Source organism: Erpetoichthys calabaricus, chromosome 16, assembly GCF_900747795.2.
Source record: "Erpetoichthys calabaricus chromosome 16, fErpCal1.3, whole genome shotgun sequence".
Classification (NCBI taxonomy): Eukaryota; Metazoa; Chordata; class Cladistia; order Polypteriformes; family Polypteridae; genus Erpetoichthys; species Erpetoichthys calabaricus.
In genome coordinates, this window is record NC_041409.2 from 6,276,024 (window position 1) to 6,302,330 (window position 26,307).

The following is a 26,307-nucleotide window of genomic DNA, read 5'->3' on the forward strand; positions in this document are numbered from 1 at the left end:
CGACGCCATGCTTACAGCACAGTGTCCTTGTCACTGTTTTGGGGCATTCAGATCCGCATTCAAAACCACAAGGTTACCTGGTGGCCTCACCAGCACTTCTTCTAGCAGCAACCTAAGCTTCTCCTAGATGGTCTCCCATCCAAGTACTGGCCAGATCTGAACATGCTTAGCTTCAGGTTGATGAGCTGTTCTGAAGTGCATGTGGTATAACTGCTGATCTCGAAGACATGCAGTTTGCAGGGCTGCTAAACAGAATACATAATTACCAAAATCAATTCAACAACTACTACATTTGTGTTGTTGTGTTTTTGAAATCAAACTAATGCTTATTACTGTAACAACTAAAATGTGTGGTGATGAAAATATACACAACACATACAGTGTTTGAATACACAAGCAAGTGGGGAGCAGTCTTCAGAAGTTATCGCTGTCTAATTCCTCATTAGTTCACAGGCATAGGTAATAACAAAGTCTGAACAATTACATGATAAAAAGAACAACAACGGCTGTTTTACAGGAATTCTAAAATAATAACACTAAACTAAAGTTCAAGGGCGGCGCTGCTGCCTTGCAGTTAGGAGACCTGGGTTTGCTTTCCGGATCCTCCCCGTGTGGAGTTTGTATGTTCTCCCCATGTCTGCGTGGGTTTCCTCCCACAGTCTAAAGACATGCAGGTTAGGTGCTTTGGCGATTCTAAATTGTCCCTAGTGTGTGCTTGGTGTGTGTGTGCCCTGCGGTGGGCTGGCGCCCTACCCGGGGTTTGTTTTCTGCCTTGCGCCCTGTGTTGGCTGGGATTGGCTCCTGCAGACCCCCGTGACCCTGTAGTTAGGATATAGCAGGTTGGATAATGGATGGATGGATGACAAGTTCAATTTAATAATCCAAGCTATTTGGAAAGTCAGACTTTAAGGTGTGACATGTCTAAACCCCTGTGTTAGACAGTCTGCTGTCATCAATCGCCATTCTCAATCTACAGTGGAATTTAGAAAGTGGAAATGGACAAATGCTACTTAACAACCGCTGTTGTGAACAGTTACCTTTAATAGGAACATCCGTAAAGACTACAGCCCATGAAGACGTCAATGAGTAATGGCTGAGGTGAATACATATTTCAAAAATGTTTGGTTTTGGTATTAATTATATTAAGACAAAATAGTGACGTATTGGGTTGTGCTGCCTTCTCACAGATCCAGCATTCTGGGTTTGAGTCCCACACTCAGCTGTTGTACGTGTGAAGTTTGCACATTTTCTTTGTGTTTCTGTGGGTTTCTCTCTCACATCCACAAAGACGTTAGGTTGACCGGCGATCACAAATAGACCTTGAGTATAAGTGGACCCTGCGATGGGCCGCTGCCCCCCTGTCCAGTGCTGTTGCCTGCCCTTTACTCTGTGCTACAGAGATAAACCCCGGATCCAGAGGTAGATTAAACTTCTCTGAAATTTTTAGTTTATTTATATATATTGCCTAAAAGTGCAACGATTTTATGTGACGTTTTTTGTCATGCTTTAAATCGGGCTTATTTTAAAACCTACATATATATGTTTGGTATCATTCTTTTCAGAATTTCTCGAACTTTAATGTGATGTTGTTAGATTTTCAGATTCTTATTCCGTTTTTAAATTATAAACTAAAAAATATCAAGAACTCACATCCCGCGAGACAAGACTTTTTTCCAAGAGATTTAACCACGCCCGGGGCCGGAAATAAAAGACAAAGAGTAGGACAGCTGCTGTGCAGGCTTTTAAATGTTCGAAGAGCCACACGAGATGCAGATCACATGGCACGGCAGCAGCAGCAGATCAAGCAAAGAGGAGATAAAAAAAAAAAACTGTATTTGTTTCCCATTGTATCACCGTTTAAGAGGGGGTTTCGGAGGAGCAAAAGCGTCTCCTTGGGGTGCGTTCAGCTCCCCTCTTTACAACACGAGCAGCACAGACATGAAGTGGCTGGCACGTAGCGCAGGCCGGGTGGGTTGGCGAGCGAAGTGAGCAGGGGGGAACCCCCTAGTTTACATATATTGTTTTATAGTTTATTTTTCTTATTTTTTGGAAGAGGCTCCAAGAAGAAGAACACGAAACTCATAGATAAAATTTGCCATTGAAATGTTTGATAATTCCAGACTCTAAGACTATACAATCCAAAAAAACATCTAATTATATTTGGTTCTAGTAAAACAATGGCTGTCCAAACACCAGATAAATGAACACAATCTATAAATGTTTCAGATTAGCAACATCACTAATCCCATAGTTTTATTTTTCAAACAAGTTGCATCTACATCAGGTTTTCACACAAATATTTACATGTTATTTTGTAACGGCCGACCCCTTACCCGGCTGGCAGCTACACCTCCAAGCCCTGTGGCCTGGATAAATTACTGAGCTGAATCTAAATAACAAGCCATACCTCTAACAAATGAAAATTTTTCCCCACAATCGACGGTTTAAACAAGCACGCAAAAAACAGATGATATGTAAAAATAAGTAATTAAGTACAGTGGAACCTCGGTTTGCGAGTAACTTGGTTTACGAGTGTTTTGCAAGATGAGCAAAAATTTTTAATAAATTTTCACTTTGATAAACGAGCGAGGTCTTGCAGTACGAGTAGTTTGTCTGCTGAGCGTCATGTGATCACAACTGAGCTGATGGTTCTACTCTCTCTCTTACTGCGGGATTGTGGGCAATTGTCTCCTATTCTCCGTCTCCGGCGTGCCTCACACATATAGTCAACATCTGTACGAGCGTATAGTGTTTACTACAGCATTAGCATTGTGACTGTGTGCGCGCGCACGTGTGTGTGTGCACGCTCATGTGTGTGTGTATGTGTGTATGTGTGCTCGCACGCGCGTGTGTGCTGTGATGTGCGAGTTCCCGTCTTGCACCCTAAAACACGAAGCTGAGCCTCAGTACTTTAGCAACACAATCTTTATTCAGCTTGAAACAGCAACAGCACGGTTATTTATACACAGACACAGCAGTCAGGCAGGGCCCTGCACATTTATAACGTTCCTTGTTCCTTGTATCACCCATTGACGGCAGGCGCTTATAGCATGTCCGCGATCTTTTCGGATTCGCTTTTACGGAGAACTGCTACAGAGCTGGGAGACTGCGATTGCTTTGGGATGCTCTTCCGCGTGTCGTCCCGTTGGGTGCAATCCCACAAGAGTTTAGAAACTCACTCACACCAGCCATGATTCTTTTCAAAGGTAAAGTGCAAGTTAATTTGTTTTATGTATTTTTACTTTATATTTTGTATTAATCATTTTTATATGAATAGTTTTGGGTTGTGGAGCAAATCATCTGAATTTCCATTATTTCTTATGGGGAAATTCACTTTGATATACGAGTGCTTTGGACTACGAGCACGTTTCCGGAATGAATTATGCTCGCAAACCGAGGTTCCTCTGTATATTAAATGAGCAATAACAAGAGAAAAATGCACAATAAATATATATATATGTAACCCTCCACCAAAGCAACACCACCATATATATATACACACACAATAAACCCTCCCTTGCCCTTGTAACATATAACAAACAACACAAATAACAAAAAAATGAATGAGATACGGAAATGAATGTGAACTTGAGTCCGGTTATAAAAACTGTCCTGAATACGGTTGACTGAACTAGCGATAAATGAGTCGTTTGATTTTCCCGAAACAAAATGGAGCAGCCTCACCGTGAATCCTCGGCGCGTGGTGGATGATGAAGTCCGACCCCGGGGTCTCTCGTGATGAGGGTATTGAAGTAAGTCCGGCAGATTGAAAAACAAACTGGATGAAAATGCGCGATGTGGAGTACAGCAGGTACAGATGGCTCGTGGTCGTGAAAATGAAAAGTCTCCTCTCCTCTCCTTTTTTCCTCTTTCTGTTCCCTCCTGATTACTTAAATAGTCCTGTGATGGATGTAATTGATTAACAGCAAACAGGTGTTTTCCAGGATTGAGGCTGCGGTCTCCTCCCATCATCTGTCCCCCTTTACGGGGACGACATTCACTGACACACAAACAGCAAACGGGACCATGGAACAAGACGCACGTGGTACTAACACTGACAACACTATTACTACTATGTAGCCCCGCTACAATTTCAGTCATTCCTGTGTCGTTTTTTTAAATTAGACTTTTTATTTTTTTTGTACAAAGAACAAATGTGCTACTTAGAAACTGCAAAGAACAAAAAAAACAATGAGCCAGACTGGTTGCATTGAAAAAGTAAAGAGTTCACTTTTACACATTCAATCACATGGATGTGTGAAATAAATAAAAGTAAGCAAACATTTATTGAATCTTTTAATTATACAACACAGGCCTAAAAAGACATAACCTCTGCAAAACAATAAACGCTTTTCAGTGTTTTCTGTACAGATGGGAAGGCCCTTCAGTCTCAGACATACTGGGGTATTGTGAAGATCACTTTAAAACGCTGTGTAATTTAAACTCATTATTAGATCAAAGCGATAGAACCACATGCCACAGTAAAACATCGCTGCTTTTAATTAGCTCCTTCCAGCTCGTAAGCCTACTAACAGACTACTACTTAAATGCATTCTGAGAAGCAACCCCTTCTTAGTATTTAAATAATGTGTAGTGGGCATGGCTTGAAACCATGTTGACATAAACTTGTGTATAAAACTCCATCTTGCAAATGTTGTTATACAGTTGAATAAGCCAAGTAGATATGATGTAGGCGGCACGGTGGCGCAGTGGGTAGCGCTGCTGCCTCGCAGTTGGGAGACCTGGGTTCGCTTCCCAGGTCCTCCCTGCGTGGAGTTTGCATGTTCTCCCCGTGTCTGCGTGGGTTTCCTCCGGGCGCTCCGGTTTCCTCCCACAGTCCAAAGACATGCAGGTTAGGTGGATTGGCGATTCTAAATTGGCCCTAGTGTGTGCTTGGTGTGTGGGTGTGTTTGTGTGTGTCCTGCAGTGGGTTGGCACCCTGCCTGGGATTGTTTCCTGCCTTGTGCCCTGTGTTGGCTGGGATTGGCTCCAGCAGACCCCCGTGACCCTGTGTTTGGATTCAGTGGGTTGGAAAATGGATGGATGGATGGATATGACGTATCAGAAATGCATCTAGAAAGAACTACTGTATAAGTCGTCTGGAAAGCAGAGATAATCACTTCTGGAAAAGAAAAGAAAAAAAAGAACACCTCCTGTGCTTTACTGCCCTATCAGCGCTAGTTACCTGGCATGTGACTTGGTGAAGCTCACACAAATAAAACGTAACACTCTCAAGCCTGCTTATTCTAGGGTGCCACCACGTTGCAGGGCCTACACTGGTGCAATGTGGAAACACCATTTACGTAACTTAAATATCTATTGCCCTCTTTTTATAAATGTATGTTCAGCACGGAATTTGCGGAAATGCACAGGACCCAAGTGGACTATAATTGCTTCACACACTTAACCTTACTATTTTAGAAACCACCTGTCTTGACAACCCAAAGGCGTTTGCAATCATGCGTAATCTCCCCTTGTCTGCTAAATAGTAGAGCGTGCAGGCAACTTCTCAGACAACACTGACTGGCGATCTCATTACAGCTGTCTTTCCTTTGATGTGCGGACAGCGATGTCCTTGTCAAACAAAAATTCTCTCATCATTCTTCAGCAACAACCACTTTGTTCTCAAATGAGTCCCACCAACTAGAGGTCTGAATGGCTCTCGTCCAAAACCGGTGATGTTGGTGGCTGGGTTTGTGTCGTAGCAGTGACCTACGTAGCGCATTATGCCTCTGTTGCTCAATATAGTGATTGTACGATTAAATGTAAACATGTAAAAAGTCCTGCTAACAAGGTTAACACCAGCACTACTTCAGCTATGACTGCAATTGCACAAAATTGCCTCATGTAAATAAAACAGATAATGGCACACACACTGACGTCAATCAAAGAAGATATCGGCACACACTGTGAAGCCAAAAACTCTACACATAAACAGGGAAGACAGAGTTTCTGAACATCTTCACCCTGGAAGGAGTTTTCAAAAGGTCCGGTTTCAGGGACCTAAAAATCAGTTTCTGTGTGGACAAAAGGCCAAAATGCATACAAACACCTAAGTTTTAAAAAATATATCCGGGTACGTGTGGACAGAATAAATGACATTCCCTTGTTATCGATGCCTGTTTCGTGCTCCTGACAGAGGAATTTTGCGTTTTCATATGGATGAAGACTTTTTTAAAAAACGGTGTGTGTGTGGACAAGATTATTTTTTTAAACGAAGGAGGAAAACATACCTGAGTATGTGTGGACAAGGCCTTAATGCTCATGACTCTGGGGAGGAGAACCCTATCTAAAACCAGACGACAGACAACAAAGTCCACCCTGTCAACAACTGATTGTGGGATTTGAACCCAGGATCCTAGATCCATAAGGCAGCATTGCAAGTCAGTACACTACTGCATACTTCAACTACAGATTTAGGAAATAAATACAAGAAATAATGACTTTCATGCCTTTTTGCTACATTTGCTAACACTGAGCACTCTGCTGCCCAACTGGCATTAAAAGTGCTCTTGAATGTCTAGGCTGTCAAGCTTTTTTTCCATACCTGTTTTAGACCACTGCCATTGTAAAAGAGAAGCTCTGATGCAAATATTTAAGTATGGAGATGAAACCAAAAAATCAAATCTTAAATTCTGAACTGTAATTTTAAGCCCAGAGGTATAAACATAGGCCATGAGAATGGAACTCATTACAGATCTTAACTTGGAGAAAGTGGGACAATGGTGTGATGAGAAGATGATTCATAAAGGTGAGCAATAAGATGAGTGAAGAAGGTACAGTTTAACCAAAGACTAAGATATCGGGAATGTAAATAAAATGGCGAGGAAAAAGCAACTCCGGGCTGCAGGTATAGAAGATGCATAAAAACCACAACATGCAGACCATATCAGGCACCAGGTACTCAAATCAGATAGCAGAACAGGCCAGGTGTGGGGCCATTAAGATAGGACATGCCACAATAAAGTCACCCAAGAATGACAACGACAAAATTTTAGATAAAGGAATGTTTATCCATGCAGCATTCACCTTCCACCTACAAACATCAGCAATGCTGGTAAATCTTACAAATACGGTGGCTACAATTGCAAATATTAAAGGCGTCACTGCTCTGGTGCATAAGAGAAAGCAGATGCACCATTGAAGAATCGAAGGAGGGCCAATTACGCTAAGACATTGATCCAACAATTCAAGTACACTTAATCCTGCAGTGGTTTACATACAGTAGGGCCTGAGCCTATCTTGGGCACAAGGCAGGAAACAATTTTGAATAGGGTGCAATTCCATCATGTTGTGCACCCATCCTAAATAATCCTGGAGCAATTTAAAGCAACTGATCACACTTACCTGTAAAATGTATGAAGAAGATGCAGCACCCTGTTTCTGAAAATTTAAGGCAAAAATAAAATAAAAATTTTAATGACAAACAGTATGAAAAAGTTTGGGAACCCCTCTTAATTCTTTGGATTTTTGTTTCTCATTGGCTGAGCTTTCAAAATAGCAACTTCCTTTTAATATATGACATGCCTTATGGAAACAGTAGGATTTCAGCAGTGACATTAAGATTATTGGATTAACAGAAAATATGCAATGTGCATCATAAAAAAATTAGGTGCATAAATTTGGGCACCCCAACAGAGATATGACATCAATACTTAGTTGAGCCTCCTTTTACAAATATAAAGTGCATCCGGAAAGTATTCACAGCGCATCACTTTTTCCACATTTTGTTATGTTACAGCCTTATTCCAAAATGGATTAAATTCATTTTTTTCCTCAGAATTCTACACACAACACCCCATAATGACAACGTGAAAAAAGTTTACTTGAGTTTTTTGCAAATTTATTAAAAATAAAAAAATTGAGAACGCACATGTACATAAGTATTCAGAGCCTTTGCCATGAAGCTCAAAATTGAGCTCAGGTGCATCCTGTTTCCCCTGATCATCCTTGAGATGTTTCTGCAGCTTAATTGGAGTCCACTTGTGGTAAATTCAGTTGATTGGACATGATTTGGAAAGGCACACACCTGTCTATATAAGGTCCCACAGTTGACAGTTCATGTCAGAGCACAAACCAAGCATGAAGTCAAAGAAATTGTCTGTAGACCTCCGAGACAGGATTGTCTCAAGGCACAAATCTGAGGAAGGTTACAGAAAAATTTCTGCTGCTTTGAAGGTCCCAATGAGCACAGTGGCCTCCATCATCCGTAAGTGGAGGAAGTTCAAAACCACCAGGACTCTTCCTAGAGCTGGCCGGCCATCCAAACTGAGCGATCGGGGGAGAAGGGATTTAGTCAGGGAGGTGACAAAGAACCCGATGGTCACTCTGTCAGAGCTCCAGAGGTCCTCTGTGGAGAGAGGACAACCATCTCTGCAGCAATCCACCAATCAGGCCTGTATGGTAGAGTGGACAGACAGAAGCCACTCCTTAGTAAAAGGCACATGGCAGCCCGCCTGGAGTTTGCCAAAAGGCACCTGAAGGACTCTCAGACCATGAGAAAGAAAATTCTCTGGTCTGATGAGACAAAGATTGAATTCTTTGGTGTGAATGCCAGGCATCACATTTGGAGTAAACCAGGAACCACTCATCACCAGGCCAATACCATCCCTACAGTGAAGCATGGTGATGGCAGCATCATGCTGTGGGGATGTTTATCAGCGGCAGGGACTGGGAGACTAGTCAGGATAAAGGGAAAGATGACTGCAGCAATGTACAGAGACATCCTGGATGAAAACCTGCTCCAGAGCGCTCTTGACCTCAGACTGGGGCGACGGTTCATCTTTCAGCAGGACAACGACCCTAAGCACACAGCCAAGATATCAAAGGAGTGGCTTCAGGACAACTCTGTGAATGTCTCTGAGTGGCCCAGCCAGAGCCCAGACTTGAATCCGATTGAACATCTCTGGAGAGATCTTAAAATGGCTGTGCACCAACGCTTCCCATCCAACCTGATGGAGCTTGAGAGGTGCTGCAAAGAGGAATGGGCGAAACTGACCAAGGATAGGTGTGCCAAGCTTGTGGCATCATATTCAACAAGACTTGAGGCTGTAATTGCTGCCAAAGGTGCATCGACAAAGTATTGAGCAAAGGCTGTGAATACTTATGGACATGGGATTTCTCAGTTTTTTTATTTTTAATAAATTTGCAAAAACCTCAAGTAAACTTTTTTCACGCCTCCTATAGCCTTTGATGAGTGTCTGGATTCTAGATGGAGGTATTTTTGACCATTCTTCCATACAAAATCTCTCCAGTTCAGTTAAATTTGATGGCTGCCAAGCATCAAATTCATCCCATAGATTTTCTATGATATTCAAGTCAGGGGACTGTGACGTCCATTCAAGAACATTGTACTTCTCCCTCTGCATGAATGCCTTTGTAGATTTCGAACTGTGTTTTGGGTCATTGTCTTGTTGGAATATCCAACCCCTGTAACACTTCAACTTTGTGACTGATGCTTGAACATTATCCTGAAGAATTTGTTGATATTGGGTGGAATTCATCTGACCCTCAACTTTAACAAGGGCCCCAGTCCCTGAACTAGCCACACAGCCCCACAGCATGAGGGAACCTCCACCAAATTTGACAGTAGGTAGCAGGTGTTTTTCTTGGAATGCGGTGCTGTTCTTCCACCATGCAAAGCGCTTCTTGTTATGACCAAATAACTCAATTTATGTCTCATCAGTCCAAAGCACTTTGTTCCAAAATGAATCTGGCTTGTCTAAATGAGCATTTGCATACAACAAGTGACTCTGTTTGTGGTGTGAGTGCAGAAAGGGCTTCTTTCTCATCACACTGCCATATAGATGTTCTTTGTGCAAATTGCACTGAATTGTAGAACGATGTACAGATACACCATCTGCAGCAAGATGTTCTTGCAGGTGTTTGGAGGTGATCTGTGGGTTGTCTGTAACCATTCTCACAATCCTGCTCATATGCCGCTCTTGTATTTTCCTTGGCCTGCCAGACCTGCTGGGTTTAACAGCAACTGTGCCTGTGACCTTCCATTTCCTGATTCCATTCCTTACAGTTGAAACTGACAGTTTAAACCTCTGAGATAGCTTTTTGTAGCCTTCCCCTAAACCAGGAGACTGAACAATCTTTGTTTTCAGATCTTTGGAGAGTTGCTTTGAGGATCCCATGCTGTCACTCTTCAGAGGAGAGTCAAAGGGAAGCACAACTTGCAGTTGACCACTTTAAATACCTTTTCTCATGATTGTCCATGAAGTTCAAGACTTAATGAGCTAATCCAACCAATTTGGTGTTGCAAGTAATCAGCATTGAGCAGTGACAGGCATTCAAATCAGGAAAATTACAAGGGGACCCACATTTTTGCACAGCCAGTTTTTCACATTTGATTTAATTTCATACAACTAAATACTGCTTCACTAAAAATCTTTGTTTGTAAAACACAGCAGTACTCAGATGTTCCTAGGAAATGAAAGACATACCACTGTTATCTTTTTTATTGAAAGCAGAGTCAATTATTATGCAGGCTGAGAGGGGTCCCAAACTTTTTCATATGACTGTAAAAAGGAACCTGTTACCAATCTGTTCATCAGGGAGGCAGCAGCCATGATAACAGTAAAAAACTAGAGGAGATGAACCCAGGCTTTAGAAAGTCTGCCATGACAAAGACACAATCTTTAAATATTAGTCTTAAAGGTAATATACAACATCGAGCATGATTCACACAGTGTTTTCAGTGCTCTCGACATTGATAATAAAATAAATTGAAAAACTTGCACAATCCACAGGCTGGCATGTTCTGATAGTGCCAGTGATAAAGTAAAAAAAAAACATGAGTTCTGGAGCTGAACTAATGAGGATGTGCTGTATATAAAGTGGGAAAGTCTTATAAAACCCACCATAAAAGAAATGCTAGCCAAAAACAGATGCCTCTTGTGTAGTCCTCACTGGAAAAAGCAAGAGGCATCTTGCAAATTCCACTAAACAGCAAGAAGCGGATTCAGGTTCGCCGATGTTGCCTTAACATTACAATTGATACAGCCATGGCATATATATAGCATGGGTTAAGCTTTTGGGAGAAATGTCCACAGAATGATTAACAGATCAAACACAACCAAAGGTAGATGAAAGAGGCTTGGTTCAATCGGCTGACTTAAGTGCTTGCTCAAGTAGACTCAGACATTTTCAAGGCCACTTCGTGGGCAAGGGAAGAGTTATTTATGTCTTAATGAATATAGGTTATCGCAACAAAAACAAAACTAAGAAACTGGACAGATTTGTTTGGGGAGTGCTGTACAACCAGCTTAAAGCATAAACTTCATACCCCCCCCAATGAACTTCTATGACTCAGAGTGAGACGTGTGCCAGCTAACATATGAATCGACAAGTTAACTAAAGTTCTGATCTAATACTATGGGACAACCGAACACTAGAGGAAAATGAGGACACAAATGCAGAGACTACAGGCATGAGAAGGTCTGGAAAGAAAATATCTGCTTAATAAGAAAAGATGTCACATAGGAACAAACTGCTAAGTCTTTAATCCTTGTTATAAAATGTAAAGATTTAGACATCCCTCCAATAAGGCATCTTAAGACCTTATGTGTGATGAGACAATTTAATGTGCTTGCCACGTCAGCGGCAGTGTGCTGCCCCTCTATAGTGTGATTCTGCTTTAATTCCTATTCTCATCCTCCTTGATCTGAGTGCAGCCTTTGACACTATTTGTCACACGACTCTTCTCAATAGATTATCTTCCATTGGCATTACCCACACTCCACTAGACTGGTTCAGATCCTACCTCTCAGGCCGTAATCAGTTTGTTCGGCTTAAAACTTTCACATCCCAACCCACCGCTGTTACTTCAGGTGGGCTCTGTCTGTCCTGGGGCCCCTCCTTTTCATTATTTACTGTACCTCCTTCCCCTTGGAAATATCTTTCATAAATATAACATTAGCTTCCACTGTTATGCTGATGACCCCCAACTCTATCTCACTAGCAAACCTACTGCTTCCTTTCCACCCTCCTCACTTATTGATTGCATAGCAGAAATCAAATCCTGGTCTTCTTCAAATTTTCTTAAATTAAATAGTGACAAAACTGAAGTTGTCCTGCGGTGGGTTGGCACCCTGCCCAGGATTGGTTCCCTGCCTTGTGCCCTGTGTTGGCTGGGATTGGCTCCAGCAGACCCCCGTGACCCTGTGTTCGGATTCAGCGGGTTGGAAAATGGATGGATGGATGGAAAACTGAAGTTCTCCTCATTGGTACAAAATCAACATTATCCCAAACTGATCATTTTTCCTTTGTTATTGATAATTCCTCTGTCTCCCCTTCCCCACAGGTGTCACCCTTGACAGTACTTTATCCTTTCAGTCCCACATCACTAACATCTCCCGGCCTCCATATTTCCACTTGCGTCACATTAATCGTATTCGCCCCCCTCACTCCCCACACCACTGCTATCTTCGTTCATAGCCTTGTCACTTCTCATCTCGATTATTGCAATTCCCTTTTCTTTGGTCTTTCTTGCAAATCTCTTTATAAGCTTCAACTGGTCCAGAATTCAGACTAGAACCCCTTCTATTCACCAGATCACTCCCATTTGGCAGCAGCTTCATTGGCTTCCAGTTAAGTTCCGCATTCAATTCAAAATTCTTCTGTTAACTTTTAAGGCTCTCCACAACCTCGCCCCTCCATAGCTGTCTGACCTCCTCCATGTTGCCATTCCCTCCCGTACCCTTAGATCCTCTTCCTCCATCCACTTGACTGTCCCCTTCGTCCGTCTCACCACCATGGCGTTCAGTTGCTCTGCTCCCCAGCTCTAGAACTCACTACCACCTGAGCTTAGAAATATTGAATCATTTTCAAATCTAAACTTAAAACTCATTTATTTAAGACTGCTTTTTCTCTTTGAATACAATTGCTCTGTCTGATTTTAATTTTTGTATTTTAGTTTTGTTTATAATCTGTGTTTTATCTATTGTTCGGTGTCCTTGAGTGTTTAGAAAGGCGCCTACAAATAAATAAAATGTATTATTAAAACAGCTGATGGTGCCAGTAACAGCACAGAGTGTAAAACCTAGCAATGCTTAAATCGGAAGAATACAAATATGTCGACCTAACATGTTTTTGTGACTGGTAAGGCATAGTTTTCATTTAGATTATCCAACCATCCATCCATTTTCCAACCCGCTGAATCCGAACACAGGGTCACGGGGGTCTGCTGGAGCCAATCCCAGCCAACACAGGGCACAAGGCAGGAACCAATCCAGGGCAGGGTGCCAACCCACCGCAGGACACACACAAACACACCAAGCACACACTAGGGCCAATTTAGACTCGCCAATCCATCTAACCTGCATGTCTTTGGACTGTGGGAGGAAACCGGAGCGCCTGGAGGAAACCCACGCAGACACGGGGAGAACATGCAAACTCCACGCAGGGAGGACCCAGGAAGCAAACCCAGGTCCCCAGATCACCCAACTGCAAGGCAGCAGCGCTACCCACTGCGCCACTGTGCCGCCCCATTTAGATTATAGATACCCAATTAGGGAAAAAGAGGATTACTAAAATCCTCACAGGTGGCACAGTGGTAGTGCTGCTGCTTTGCAGTAAGGAGATTGTGGGTTCGCTTCCCGGATCCTCCTTATGTGGAGAGCGCTTTGAGTAGTGAGAAAAGAGCTATATAAATGTAAAGAATTATTAAAATATTCAAGCTAATGGTGCCAACACAACCTAAACAGTAGGAAATAACTAACAAAGAACAGACTAATCCATTCACAGGAGTCACAGTAACCAGATTAGAAGAAGTCATCACAGCAGTCAGCCTGTCACCAAAAGACCAGGAAATAAAGCTGAAAGATACGGGACGAGTTCAAATGCTTTACAGATGGATGGCCAGAGCTGTACAAAGTATGGGGCCAGTTTTAAGGGGAGGTGTTAACATATTCAAATAATAAGCCTTGTCCACATGAATATTTAAGAGCCACTTTGACACCGATCATATTTTTAAACAAAAACCTGAATTTGTAAATGAAGATATTATGATAAACAGCAACAGGCCTAATGTTTAATACGCTATTCGTTTCCAGTTTAACTATTGGCAAATGGAATACTGACTCGCCTAAATGCTTAATTCTTAGTCCGACTTCTATTCAAGACACACATGAGATGTTCAAGACTCTGCCTGTTCGTGGCCTGAAAGATGAAAAAAGAAAAGAATTTTGGAACAGATGTGCCAAGAAAAAAAAAAAAAAAAAAGGTATCACCAGAAATCATAAGCACGTGTACTGAAGTACCAGTACAGGAAAATAACATCTTTCCTGGCAAACCTTCCCATAAATCAATGTGCAAATAATTATTCTCAAAGAAACAATGACAGAAAAGTGAACTATCCAGATTGCAAATAACTGTTCTTGCTCTGCCCCAACTGACCAAGCTAACTTTAAAGACGTGCTGTTTTCCAGGTTAAGCAATTTGTAATAAGTTTAAACAACTTTGCCAGCAAATGTTTATGAAGCATTCTATGCTCATATCCTGAACTTACCTGTAACCAACATGTTAGTACATAAACAAAGGTCAAAAGGCACCAGTACGAGACAGACATTGTCCATGTGTCACTGTTTTATAGGATTTCTCTATAATTGACTCTCTCCCTGGGTTATAATCACTGGAATGTTACTGTATAGCTTCATGTTCTGTATATAGACGAAGAACATGTTTTATGTAGACTGCACATTTTTGTGGGTTCCCAAATACAAAGCCATGTAGTTAGGCTAAATGGAGATTCTAAACTGGGTGGCGTGAGTGTGTGCCCTGTGTCCCATGCTAAGGTAGCCCCTTCTCTAACAAACTAGAAAATGCTGATTCAGCAATAAAATAGATATTGTTTTAAATTAAAGAATTATTTACACATTATTAACACTGCAAAATAATAGTTACTTCTAGGTAACAGACAAATCTACCACATAAAGTGTGAAAAAAGTAAACTATATAGGAAACAAATATATCATAATGTGAGAACAAGTCATTCCTTGTATCCATCTGACAGAAAGAAGATAACAAGTTTAACAAATGAGACGGGCTTGTTCAGATGGCCGATTGCTAGGTTCTCCCAATATCTCATTCAGATACTTCTTAAAAGCTGACTAACTGTCCACATCAATTAAGACATTACAATATATTATAGCTGTTGTTTTACCACAATATGCATTTTAAAATGGCATTTTAATATAATATACAGTTAGGTCCATAAATATTTGGACAGAGACAACTTTTTTCTAATTTTGGTTCTGTACATTACCACAATGAATTTTAAATGAAACAACTCAAATGCAGTTGAAGTGCAGACTTTCAGCTTTAATTCAGTGGGGTGAACAAAACGATTGCATAAAAATGTGAGGCAACTAAAGCATTTTTTGAACACAATCCCTTCATTTCAGGGGCTGAAAAGTAATTGGACAATTGGCTCAAAGGCTATTTCATGGGCAGGTGTGGTCAAGTCCGTCGTTACGTCCTTATCAATTAAACAGATAAAAGGCCTGGAGTTGATCTGAGGTGTAGTGCTTGCATGTGGAAGATTTTGCTGTGAACAGACAACATGCGGTCAAAGGAGTTCTCCATGCAGGTGAAAGAAGCCGTCCTTAAGCTGCGAAAACAGAAAAAATCCCTCCGAGAAATTGTTATAATATTACGAGTAGCAAAATCTACAGTTTGGTACATCCTGAGAAAGAAAGCAAGCACTGGTGAACTCAGCAACGCAAAAAGACCTGGACGTCCACGGAAGACAACAGTGGTAGATGATCGCAGAATCATTTCCATGGTGAAGAGAAACCCCTTCACAACAGCCAACCAAGTGAACAACACTCTCCAGGGGGTAGGCGTATCGATATCCAAGTCTACCATAAAGAGAAGACTGCATGAAAGTAAATACAGAGGGTGCACTGCAAGGTGCAAGACACTCATAAGCCTCAAGAATAGAAAGGCTAGATTGGACTTTGCTATAGAACATCTAAAAAAGCCAGCACAGTTCTGGAAAAACATTCTTTGGACAGATGAAACCAAGATCAACCTCTATCAGAATGATGGCAAGAAAAAAGTATGGAGAAGGCGTGGAACAGCTCATTATCCAAAGCATAGCATATCATCTGTAAAACACGGTGGAGGCAGTGTGATGGCTTGGGTGTGCATGGCTGCCAGTGGCACTGGGACACTAGTGTTAATAGATGATGTGACACAGGACAGAAGCAGCCGAATGAATTCTGAGGTGTTCAGAGACATACTGTCTGCTCAAATCCAGCTAAATACAGCAGTCAAATTGATTGGGCGGTGTTTCATTATACAGATGGACAATGACCCAAAACATACAGCCAAAGCAACCCAGGAGTTTATTAAAGCAAAGAAATGGAAAATTCTGGAATGGCCAAGTCAGTCACCTGATCTTAACCCAATTGAGCATGCATTTCACTTGTTGAAGACTAAACTTTGGACAGAAAGGCTTACAAACAAACAGCAACTGAAAGCCACTGCAGTAAAGGCCTGGCAGAGCATTAAAAAGGAGGAAACCCAACATCTGGTGATGTCCATGAGTTCAAGACTTCAGGCTGTCATTGCCAGCAAAGGGTTTTCAACCAAGTATTAGAAATGAACATTTTATTTCCAGTTATTTAATTTGTCCAATTACTTTTGAGCCCCTGAAATGAAGGGATTGTGTTCACAAAATGCTTTAGTTGCCTCACATTTTTATGCAATCGTTTTGTTCACCCCACTGAATTAAAGCTGAAAGTCTGCACTTCAACTGCATCTGATTTGTTTCATTTAAAATTCATTACGGTAATGTACAGAACCAAAATTAGAAAAAAGTTGTCTCTGTCCAAATATTTATGGACCTAACTGTAACATTAACTTTCAATGCTTTCTTTTTCTATTACAGGGCCATAGGGGAATGAAACCTATCCAGGCAAGAGAAGGAGGTGTCAAGCAGTAATTATAAGTGGATGAAACACACACACAATGGGTTACTTTAGTGTCACCAATTAATTTAGGATATACATCCTTGAGATAAGAAGGGAAATGCAAATACTTGGAGAAAATCAATCATGCATGCTTGGAGGTGCAAATTCCACATTAATTGAGAGTCAGCCAGGAATCAAACCGTGTCCCATGGAGCTGAGGTAACGCAGTGCTAATCAATCCGCAATCCTTTGTTATGGTTTTGCTGTGATAATGAAATGTTATTTTAGTGAAGGATGATCAACATTTATACCATAAGGTCTGATCACATCAAGGACAAACCTGATTGTTCAAACATCTAAATAAATGCTATAGACTGAACCAGTTCTAGGCGAAGCCCATTTGGAACCCTGGGCAATGCTGACAGATGCCCTCCCTCGTTGTCCACAGAGGGCAGTCGATATTATTAACCTTCGACCACCTGTTTTCCCCCTTGGTGTCAGAAATGTGCACCCCTCTGTGCATATATATGCTGTGGACTTTAAGGAATGTGTGCCCCTAGGTATACGGAGCCTTGGAATTTTAACTTTCATAAATGGCGCCCAGTGGCGGACAGCGCCCACTCAGTATCATCCGTTTTGATGACTGTTTCCCCCCATCATAGTTTGACGACCAGGTAAGGCGTCCCCTAATGCACTGACTGGCTCTGGACTGAACCAAATGAAGGGTTTTCAAATTTTATTGAAATGTCTATGTCCCATAAATGGAGACACATAGAAACATATCTTAATTCTGGTGGATCATCTACCACAGAAACGTCTCCTGCAGGTCTATGGTGGTTATAGACTGTTGCTTCAACTAATTTCTTAATTAGAAGGTAACCCTTTATAGTAATTTGGAGCTTATTCTCAATAAAACAAAATAATAATCCAGTTCAGAGCCTGTGGGGTGTTTGCTTAGGGGGGAGCCTATTGAATTCATAGCGGGAACTAACTAGGTAGGGTGAAGCTTCACCCACATGGGCCAATTTAAAAATGCAAGTTAACCACACATGCACATGTTTGGGATGTGAGAGAAAAATCAGAATATTCATTGAAAAAACAAAGCAGATATGGGGAGAACATTCAGACTCCACACAGAGAGTGACTAGAAGTGGAATGCATACAAAGGACAACTGATCTATCAAACAGTAGTGCTAACAACTGAGCCACCCTTATCAATTAAATAGCATTATATTACAGTACATTGTTTGTTACTGTCCTTATACTACCATGTCAAGAGTTGTTCATTTCAAATCTTCTCTTTTTCTGAGATCAAAATATTTTGTGGGCCAAAGCAGATCTTTACTTCATTCTTCCATTGTATTCTCCAAATTCTTTCCAAAATACTTTAATATAAGATACTTCACGATAAACACAGACAGGTGCAAATGGAACCAGGTTTGTGACTTTTCCGTTTACTCTCTCATTTCAAACTCATTGTTAAATCACAATTGGTAAAGAAAAACAAACAGTTAAAACTCTAAATGCAGCTTTTTAAAAGTAAAAGCAGTAATTAAGTGGTCCACATTTTAACCAGTGTGTGAACTAAAATTAAGCCAAAAGAAGTCCTACCTTCTAATTTAGAAAATAGCTAGAATGAAGATCTGAGTTTTACTTCCTTATCAAGAGTACAAATTCAGTATGAATACTTCTAACAGCTTCAACTATTAACTGGGATAATAATCCTAGGCGAAACTGGGACAAAACTGAACTGGAAGTCTCCCAAAACCCTAGACGAAACTTAATGGAGTTATGTTGTTTTACAAGTAGTAGCACTATTGTGTGAAAATGAGGAGGTCCTTTCACCTGCCTGTGTTCCAACTGAAGAAGCAAAATAATTGTAACCAAATGTATGTCAAGGGGCGGCACGGTGGCGCAGTGGGTAGCGCTGCTGCCTCGCAGTTGGGTGATCTGGGGACCTGGGTTCGCTTCCCGGGTCCTCCCTGCGTGGAGTTTGCATGTTCTCCCCGTGTCTGCGTGGGTTTCCTCCGGGCGCTCCGGTTTCCTCCCACAGTCCAAAGACATGCAGGTTAGGTGGATTGGCGATTCTAAATTGGCCCTAGTGTGTGCTTGGTGTGTGGGTGTGTTTGTGTGTGTCCTGCGGTGGGTTGGCACCCTGCCCAGGATTGTTTCCTGCCTTGTGCCCTGTGTTGGCTGGGATTGGCTCCAGCAGACCCCCGTGACCCTGTGTTCGGATTCAGCGGGTTGGAAAATGGATGGATGGATGTATGTCAAATGTTCTAAGTTGCCTTGGAAAGACTTGAGCCAAATTTGAAATGAAAAAAAAAAATAATTGAGATCCCATTCACTTCCCTAACCAATAACCAAACAGGCTTATATATATTATATATATATATATTTGTAGATATGCATATACACTGTAGACTTCATGCAGATGGTAAAGTATGGGTCAGTGAAATGCTGTGATGCGGGTTGAACCCACTGCAGTACATGGAGTGTGGCAGAAAGCCAGAGCCTACCCTGACAGCAGGGGGATAAAGCAGGAACCAACCCTGCACTCACTACGGATGGGCAACTGTTACCCTGAGATGCACGTTTTTGAAACTTAGTTAAACGTGGATAATGTTCATTTACGATGAATGTATTTTTTCATCCGCTTTTGTGGTACGTATCTATGCATATTCCGAATATTTGTTCTTTTTATATAAAAGGCAGTACTGTATGTCATGATCTGCATCGTCAAACACGCAAATTTGGTTTTAGACAACACAGCACAAAACAGTGTAACGTTAATAATGTAAACCTTGCTAAATTACCAAAAATGCCTGTTTTAGAGAAAACCATTTCAAGCCGCTTAAGCCTCCGTGCGACCCGATACTCGCTTGTTCTCGGCGGCGTCAGTGTGTCTACAGACTCGGCGCATACACCTTAATTATACTGCGCTACCAAAAGAAAACAGGAACTAACCTTCCACCTAAAAAAACGACCCCCCCCCCCCTTTTTTTTTTAAAATAACACACAACGTACAGTTGACATCAACCCCACACAAACAGCCAGCGTGGCCCCATCTGACACAGACAGTGTACACAACAAACAAACAACTAGGCACCGGCCATAAACCACTGACGTGCCGGACACGCCCCTCGTTTGACGGCAGACACGTGGTTCGAAGGCGCGCCAATCCAAGACGTAATCCGAAAGGAGCGCTTTATTTCACCCAATCACAGTTCAATTATTAGAAACTGTTCTATAATACGGCAGCATAAAAACTACAGAAAGTCGCTCATGCTGAGCGCTGCCACAGGTAACTTTTTTCCAGACATGCAGATTTTAACGTAGGTTACCGGTATTACTCATTTTTTTGTCTCATACATAGAACATTTTGAAAAAAAAAAGTCAATCTATAGAGTTCTGACTTTGGTTGTGACCTTGCTAATTTTGAGCAAAATCGTATTTGTATATTGGCAATTTCGAATGAATAACGCTATTTAGGTGTTGTGGGACCCCCTTTCACAAGAACACGAAAATAAAACATAGCGAATGTGGGAATGAGGAAAAGAAATAAGCTTAAATCATAAAAACATACATAAACAGTCCATATTACTCAGATACGCGATTATGCCCCCAGCTCCCCACAATCCTGAATTGGAATAAAAGGATTGTAAATGTTATGTCTTGCTATGATTTAAGGTTAATATATTACATCCTGCGGGTGCTGCACAAATTCACATTACAGAAAAATCAGTGTTATCTTCCCTTGGGGAATTCATACGAAAAGTAGAAAGATTTCTTTTCCCATGATAAGACCGCGGTGTGTATGTGTCCAACCCGATGGGAATACTTGCAGGGGACAAGGATCGTCCATGGCCGGGTTCTAACTTGCTCGTGTTTATTCTGGGGGTAATTTCGGAATAGAACTGTATGCATCTAGCGCCATTGAACCCTGTCAAACGGATCACCACCGACTTATCACGCCCAGGTCATCATCACTCGTTCAATGCATTCCTCTCTGATAAAAGCTTTAGGTCAATTAAAACTAAAACTAATAGACCCGGAACAGTTTCTTTGCCCGTGCCACTGACCTCGCAAACCAGTAATTCAGCGTGTATGGATGGAGGCGTGTATGTGTGCTTGCATATACACGTGTATGTGAGTCCATCCGTACTATTTACACACGCGCGGATTCACTTGTATATCGTTTGCACGCCTCCTTTATATCGTAGTAATCTACAATTGTGTATAAAGTATGTTGTTTAAGTTGTTTATATGTGATGATGTGTCTTATAAGGTGCTCCAAAGCTATCAAGTTAAATTCCTGTAAATCGATTCATATTCTAACAACAGATTCTTTACTTATGGCTCTGTAATTGTGCAAAGCGGAATAACCGTCAGGTCATGAAATGCACGTTTTGAGTGCAGGGTTGGTTACTGCTTTATGCCCAATGCCGTCGGGTATGCTCTGGCTTGCGATTTTTTGTCATTCCTATTTGATTCTTTGCCATCTGCCTGCTTACAGGCGATAGTTATTTGTACCCGTTTTCATGTATGGCCAATTCGGCATATTTAGTTGGATCACCGCTAGTGTGGGTAGCATCAAGTCTTCATATACTGTATGTTGGCAGCGTTCTTCGCTGACTTAGTAACCTACATCTCCTAGCTTCGCTTAATCGAAATGAACTGATTTGAAAGGACTACTCGAATAACCGATTGTCTCCCTTATAGCTCCATTGGATTAGCTTCGAATCGCCAACGTGCACACATCTGCGTTTTATTACTTTTTGTGACGAGATCCCTCGTATGCTGGGAAGATTGACAACGTTTCACAGTATGACTGCATGCGGGTGTGGGCGTAAATACTGTATACCCAGTGATGGACCCGTCCAGGGTTGGCTTTCTGTAACTCTACACGACGACGACGGATGAAATATAACGGGATCGCAATCTATCTGCGTCTTTAGGCTACTGCGAACCTACGACTTGGCGCGCCATGAAGGCTCGGAGAAAAAGCGCAGCTAACCACATGGCGGAACTAAATAACTTACTCTTTTGTACGGGGTAACGTAATTGTTCCCCGGTGCAGATGCAGCGAAATCAGCGCTCGCACTTTTACGACTGTGTCGAAAAGATACCTGCTGCACTGGGCCATCGCCCGATCTCATGCGTTTGTGTCTAACCCGAATACTGCGTTTATCAAACCGAGTAGCTTTTATTTGGGTTTACTAGCTCGAAATAGTATCTTCAGCGGTGGACGTGTTGCAAACCTGTTAATGCTTCTTATGCCATTACTCAAATGATAACAAGAAAAGCATCAATGCCAGAGTGCAACGCTTCCCACTAGATAGATAGATAGATAGATAGATAGATAGATAGATAGATAGATAGATAGATAGATAGATAGATAGATAGATAGATAGATAGATAGATACTTTATTAATCCCAAACTAGAAGTTAGTTTTGGAAAGAAATGTGCAATTAAACAAAATGTTCAACCAAATCTGTACTTCTTTACTGCGATGAAAACCTGGAGACATTGTAGTACCCCGGGAGCGAGATCTGGCACATTCGCTCAAGAACACGTTAGCAGAGAGTGACAAGCGAGCGACGTTCTCGTAATGGTGAAATGATCAGGATGCGCAAAGCTGTGGTATTGGCAGACGCGAATTTTGCGTTCGTGATGCTGCCGGTTGGACTGCACGGTAGCGCAGCAGTTAGGCGCAGTTCGCTCCATGAATACGTGCGTGATCTCCCCACATCTTCAGATGCGCCCAGTGCTGACCCCGACTAGTTACGTTGACTATGTTACGATACCAGTTTAAAGATGTCCAGTGTGTCGTACTCTTCAAACAGAGAGATGCCACAAACCATACACAAGGAAATGGGTTGAAAAGTAAAAAAAATAAAAATAAAACTTGTTTCTGAGTACTGGCTTTTTGGTCTGTTAGTACCTCCTGTACTCCGAGGACTGCCGAATCACACTTTTAAACTACGTACCAATTTTTGTTTTCCTCCGCACAATACAATTTTTACGGTACTTTTTATACTGAAGCAACGCATATATTTATCATCTTTAATGTAATTACTTTGCACTTACCTCCAGATACGCCCCCGAGTATTTTGGGGTGCTGCCATGTTTCTTCGTAGGGAATCCTTTCACTACAATTACACATAAAGCCAAAAAAGCCACGCAGAGCAACGGCATTGCTCTTCCTGCACTTCGGTGCATTTCTGTCAAATGATCAACAATGAGAACAGCAGCAAGAAAAAAAGATCAAAATAAAGCGAAAAAAAAAAACCGAGCAGCAGATCGTCTACTGTAAGTTTAAAACAAATCGGCGGCTCCGTGCACTCCAAGTGTATGGGGATTTGTCAGCGGCTTGCGATCTCCCCTTTCTGTGTAGGACGCAGTCTGTGCTGCTCGAATCCTCTGATCGCTCTTCCAGATTATGAGCACGTTTCTTGTATTCCCCTTTGCTCTGTAGTGCCGGCCGCCTTGTCTGAAACGACCCCTTTCTTACTAATTAATAAGAAGAGCCGGGACAGAGGAGGGAATTTCGAGAACGGATTATATATGTGTGCTTGCTGGATGCATCTGTTATTTGGCCCCCTTTAATCCAATCCACTTTGTCTAGATTCAGGTTTACGTTTGAAGATGCCCATTCGGCTCGAGTTTTCTCCTTTCTGTGAAGTTGCGTTAGTCTTTAAAACAGGATTGCGTATTCTCTCTCTTCATACGCACGTCCATGTGGCAGCCCCATTGATGCGCATCTGAGCATTTTAAATCCAAACAGACGCACGAAGCCTTGTCCATTAAAATTCTATCGTCTTGCCTTTGATTTCAAATCTCCACCGCTTGTCTTCAGAGCTCCCCTGGCTGGGAATGAAAAGGGTATACTGATCAAGAGTGCTAGTCTCAGCGCAGCAACACTTCACTCCATCTAAGCCCCCCAGCAATGAAGTAACGTGAGAAGCAGCGCCGGGCAGGAGTCCCGTTGCCTTTCCAAATCTTTACCTATGGCACGGCCGCGAGTTTCCGACAAAACTGCCTTTTTTGCTCACACACAGCTTTGTCTTTCCTCCGCTACTCTCTTGGATTTTAAGCCCCTCTCACCCTGAACCTCATTTCCCGGAGCGTTTCGTGTGACGTTAGGAGGAGGGTCCCAAAGATCAAACAGGCGAATTGAATGAACGACTGAGTGAATGAATTACTCGGGAGGACGACTGCATCAAAATGGGCACAATGAACAGATACATAAGAAGGAATCTGGGAGTGAGGGTGTTTGATGGCAGAACTTGTGAGAAGGGGCCCACAGGAGTTGCGCCGCTCCGTTTTGGAACATTAATGACGAACGTTAGCTATGAGGCAGAACGGCAGAGGAACGCAACTCGTGCATGGGGCGCGATTTTCAAGCGCACTTTATTATCAGTTAGCTGGCAGGGAATCCATCGCGTCCACGTATTATGTCACATTCAGAAAGACGCCAGTTTTGCCAAAACTCAGCTCATTAGATTATACTGCCGGCATACGTACCACCTGCACTTCAGAACTGGCAATCCACCTGAAATTAAGACTGTTTGGGCCCGGCCGGTACTTGGATGGGACACCATCTAGGAAAAGCTTGGGTTGCTGCAGGAACAGGTGCTGGTGAGGCCACCAGGGGGCGCTTACCCTGCGGTGGATCCCTCAACTCTTAAAAAAAAAGTTTACAGTGGTGTGAAAAACTATTTGCCCCCTTCCTGATTTCTTATTCTTTTGCATGTTTGTCACACAAAATGTTTCTGATCATCAAACACATTTAACCATTAGTCAAATATAACACAAGTAAACACAAAATGCAGTTTTTAAATGATGGTTTTTATTATTTAGGGAGAAAAAAAAATCCAAACCTACATGGCCCTGTGTGAAAAAGTAATTGCCCCCTTGTTAAAAAATAACCTAACTGTGGTGTATCACACCTGAGTTCAATTTCCGTAGCCACCCCCCAGGCCTGATTACTGCCACACCTGTTTCAATCAAGAAATCACTTAAATAGGAGCTGCCTGACACAGAGAAGTAGACCAAAAGCACCTCAAAAGCTAGACATCATGCCAAGACCCAAAGAAATTCAGGAACAAATGAGAACAGAAGTAATTGAGATCTATCAGTCTGGTAAAGGTTATAAAGCCATTTCTAAAGCTTTGGGACTCCAGCGAACCACAGTGAGAGCCATTATCCACAAATGGCAAAAACATGGAACAATGGTGAACCTTCCCAGGAGTGGCCGGCCGACCAAAATTACCCCAAGAGCGCAGAGACAACTCATCCGAGAGGTCACAAAAGACCCCAGGACAACGTCTAAAGAACTGCAGGCCTCACTTGCCTCAATTATGGTCAGTGTTCACGACTCCACCATAAGAAAGAGACTGGGCAAAAAACGGCCTGCATGGCAGATTTCCAAGACGCAAACCACTGTTAAGCAAAAAGAACATTAGGGCTCATCTCAATTTTGCTAAGAAACATCTCGAAGATTGCCAAGACTTTTGTGAAAATACCTTGTGGACTGATGAGTCAAAAGTTGAACTTTTTGGAAGGCAAATGTCCCGTTACATCTGGCGTAAAAGGAACACAGCATTTCAGAAAAAGAACATCATACCAACAGTAAAATATGGTGGTGGTAGTGTGATGGTCTGGGGTTGTTTTGCTGCTTCAGGACCTGGAAGGCTTGCTGTGATAGATGGAACCATGAATTCTACTGTCTACCAAAAAATCCTGAAGGAGAATGTCCGGCCATCTGTTCGTCAACTCAAGCTGAAGCGATCTTGGGTGCTGCAACAGGACAATGACCCAAAACACACCAGCAAATCCACCTCTGAATGGCTGAAGAAAAACAAAATGAAGACTTTGGAGTGGCCTAGTCAAAGTCCTGACCTGAATCCAATTGAGATACTATGGCATGACCTTAAAAAGGCGGTTCATGCTAGAAAACCTTCAAATAAAGCTGAATTACAACAATTTTGCAAAGATGAGTGGGCCAAAATTCCTCCAGAGCGCTGTAAAAGACTCATTGCAAGTTATCGCAAACGCTTGATTGCAGTTATTGCTGCTAAGGGTGGCCCAACCAGTTATTAGGTTCAGGGGGCAATTACTTTTCCACACAGGGCCATGTAGGTTTGGATTTTTTTTCTCCCTAAATAATAAAAACCACCATTTACAAACTGCATTTTGTGTTTACTTGTGTTATATTTGACTAATGGTTAAATGTGTTTGATGATCAGAAACATTTTGTGTGACAAACATGCAAAAGAATAAGAAATCAGGAAGGGGGCAAATAGTTTTTCACACCACTGTATTTAGTGGCATTTTATGGTTCTTTACTGGATTGTGTAGTTCTTCATAGAACCTTTATGT

General features: G+C 42.0%; 1 protein-coding gene across 1 annotated transcript in view; it reads right to left on the reverse strand.

Annotated features, from left to right (window-relative positions):
• ism2a (isthmin 2a) overlaps window positions 1-24,013 on the reverse strand; it is a 113,600-nt gene extending 89,587 nt beyond the window's left edge. Inside the window, exon 1 of the mRNA XM_028821596.2 lies at window positions 23,014-24,013. Coding sequence (XP_028677429.1) covers window positions 23,014-23,145 — 132 coding nt within the window. The 5' untranslated portion in view covers window positions 23,146-24,013. The remainder of the gene's footprint in view (window positions 1-23,013) is intronic.
• Window positions 24,014-26,307: the final 2,294 nt, after the last annotated feature.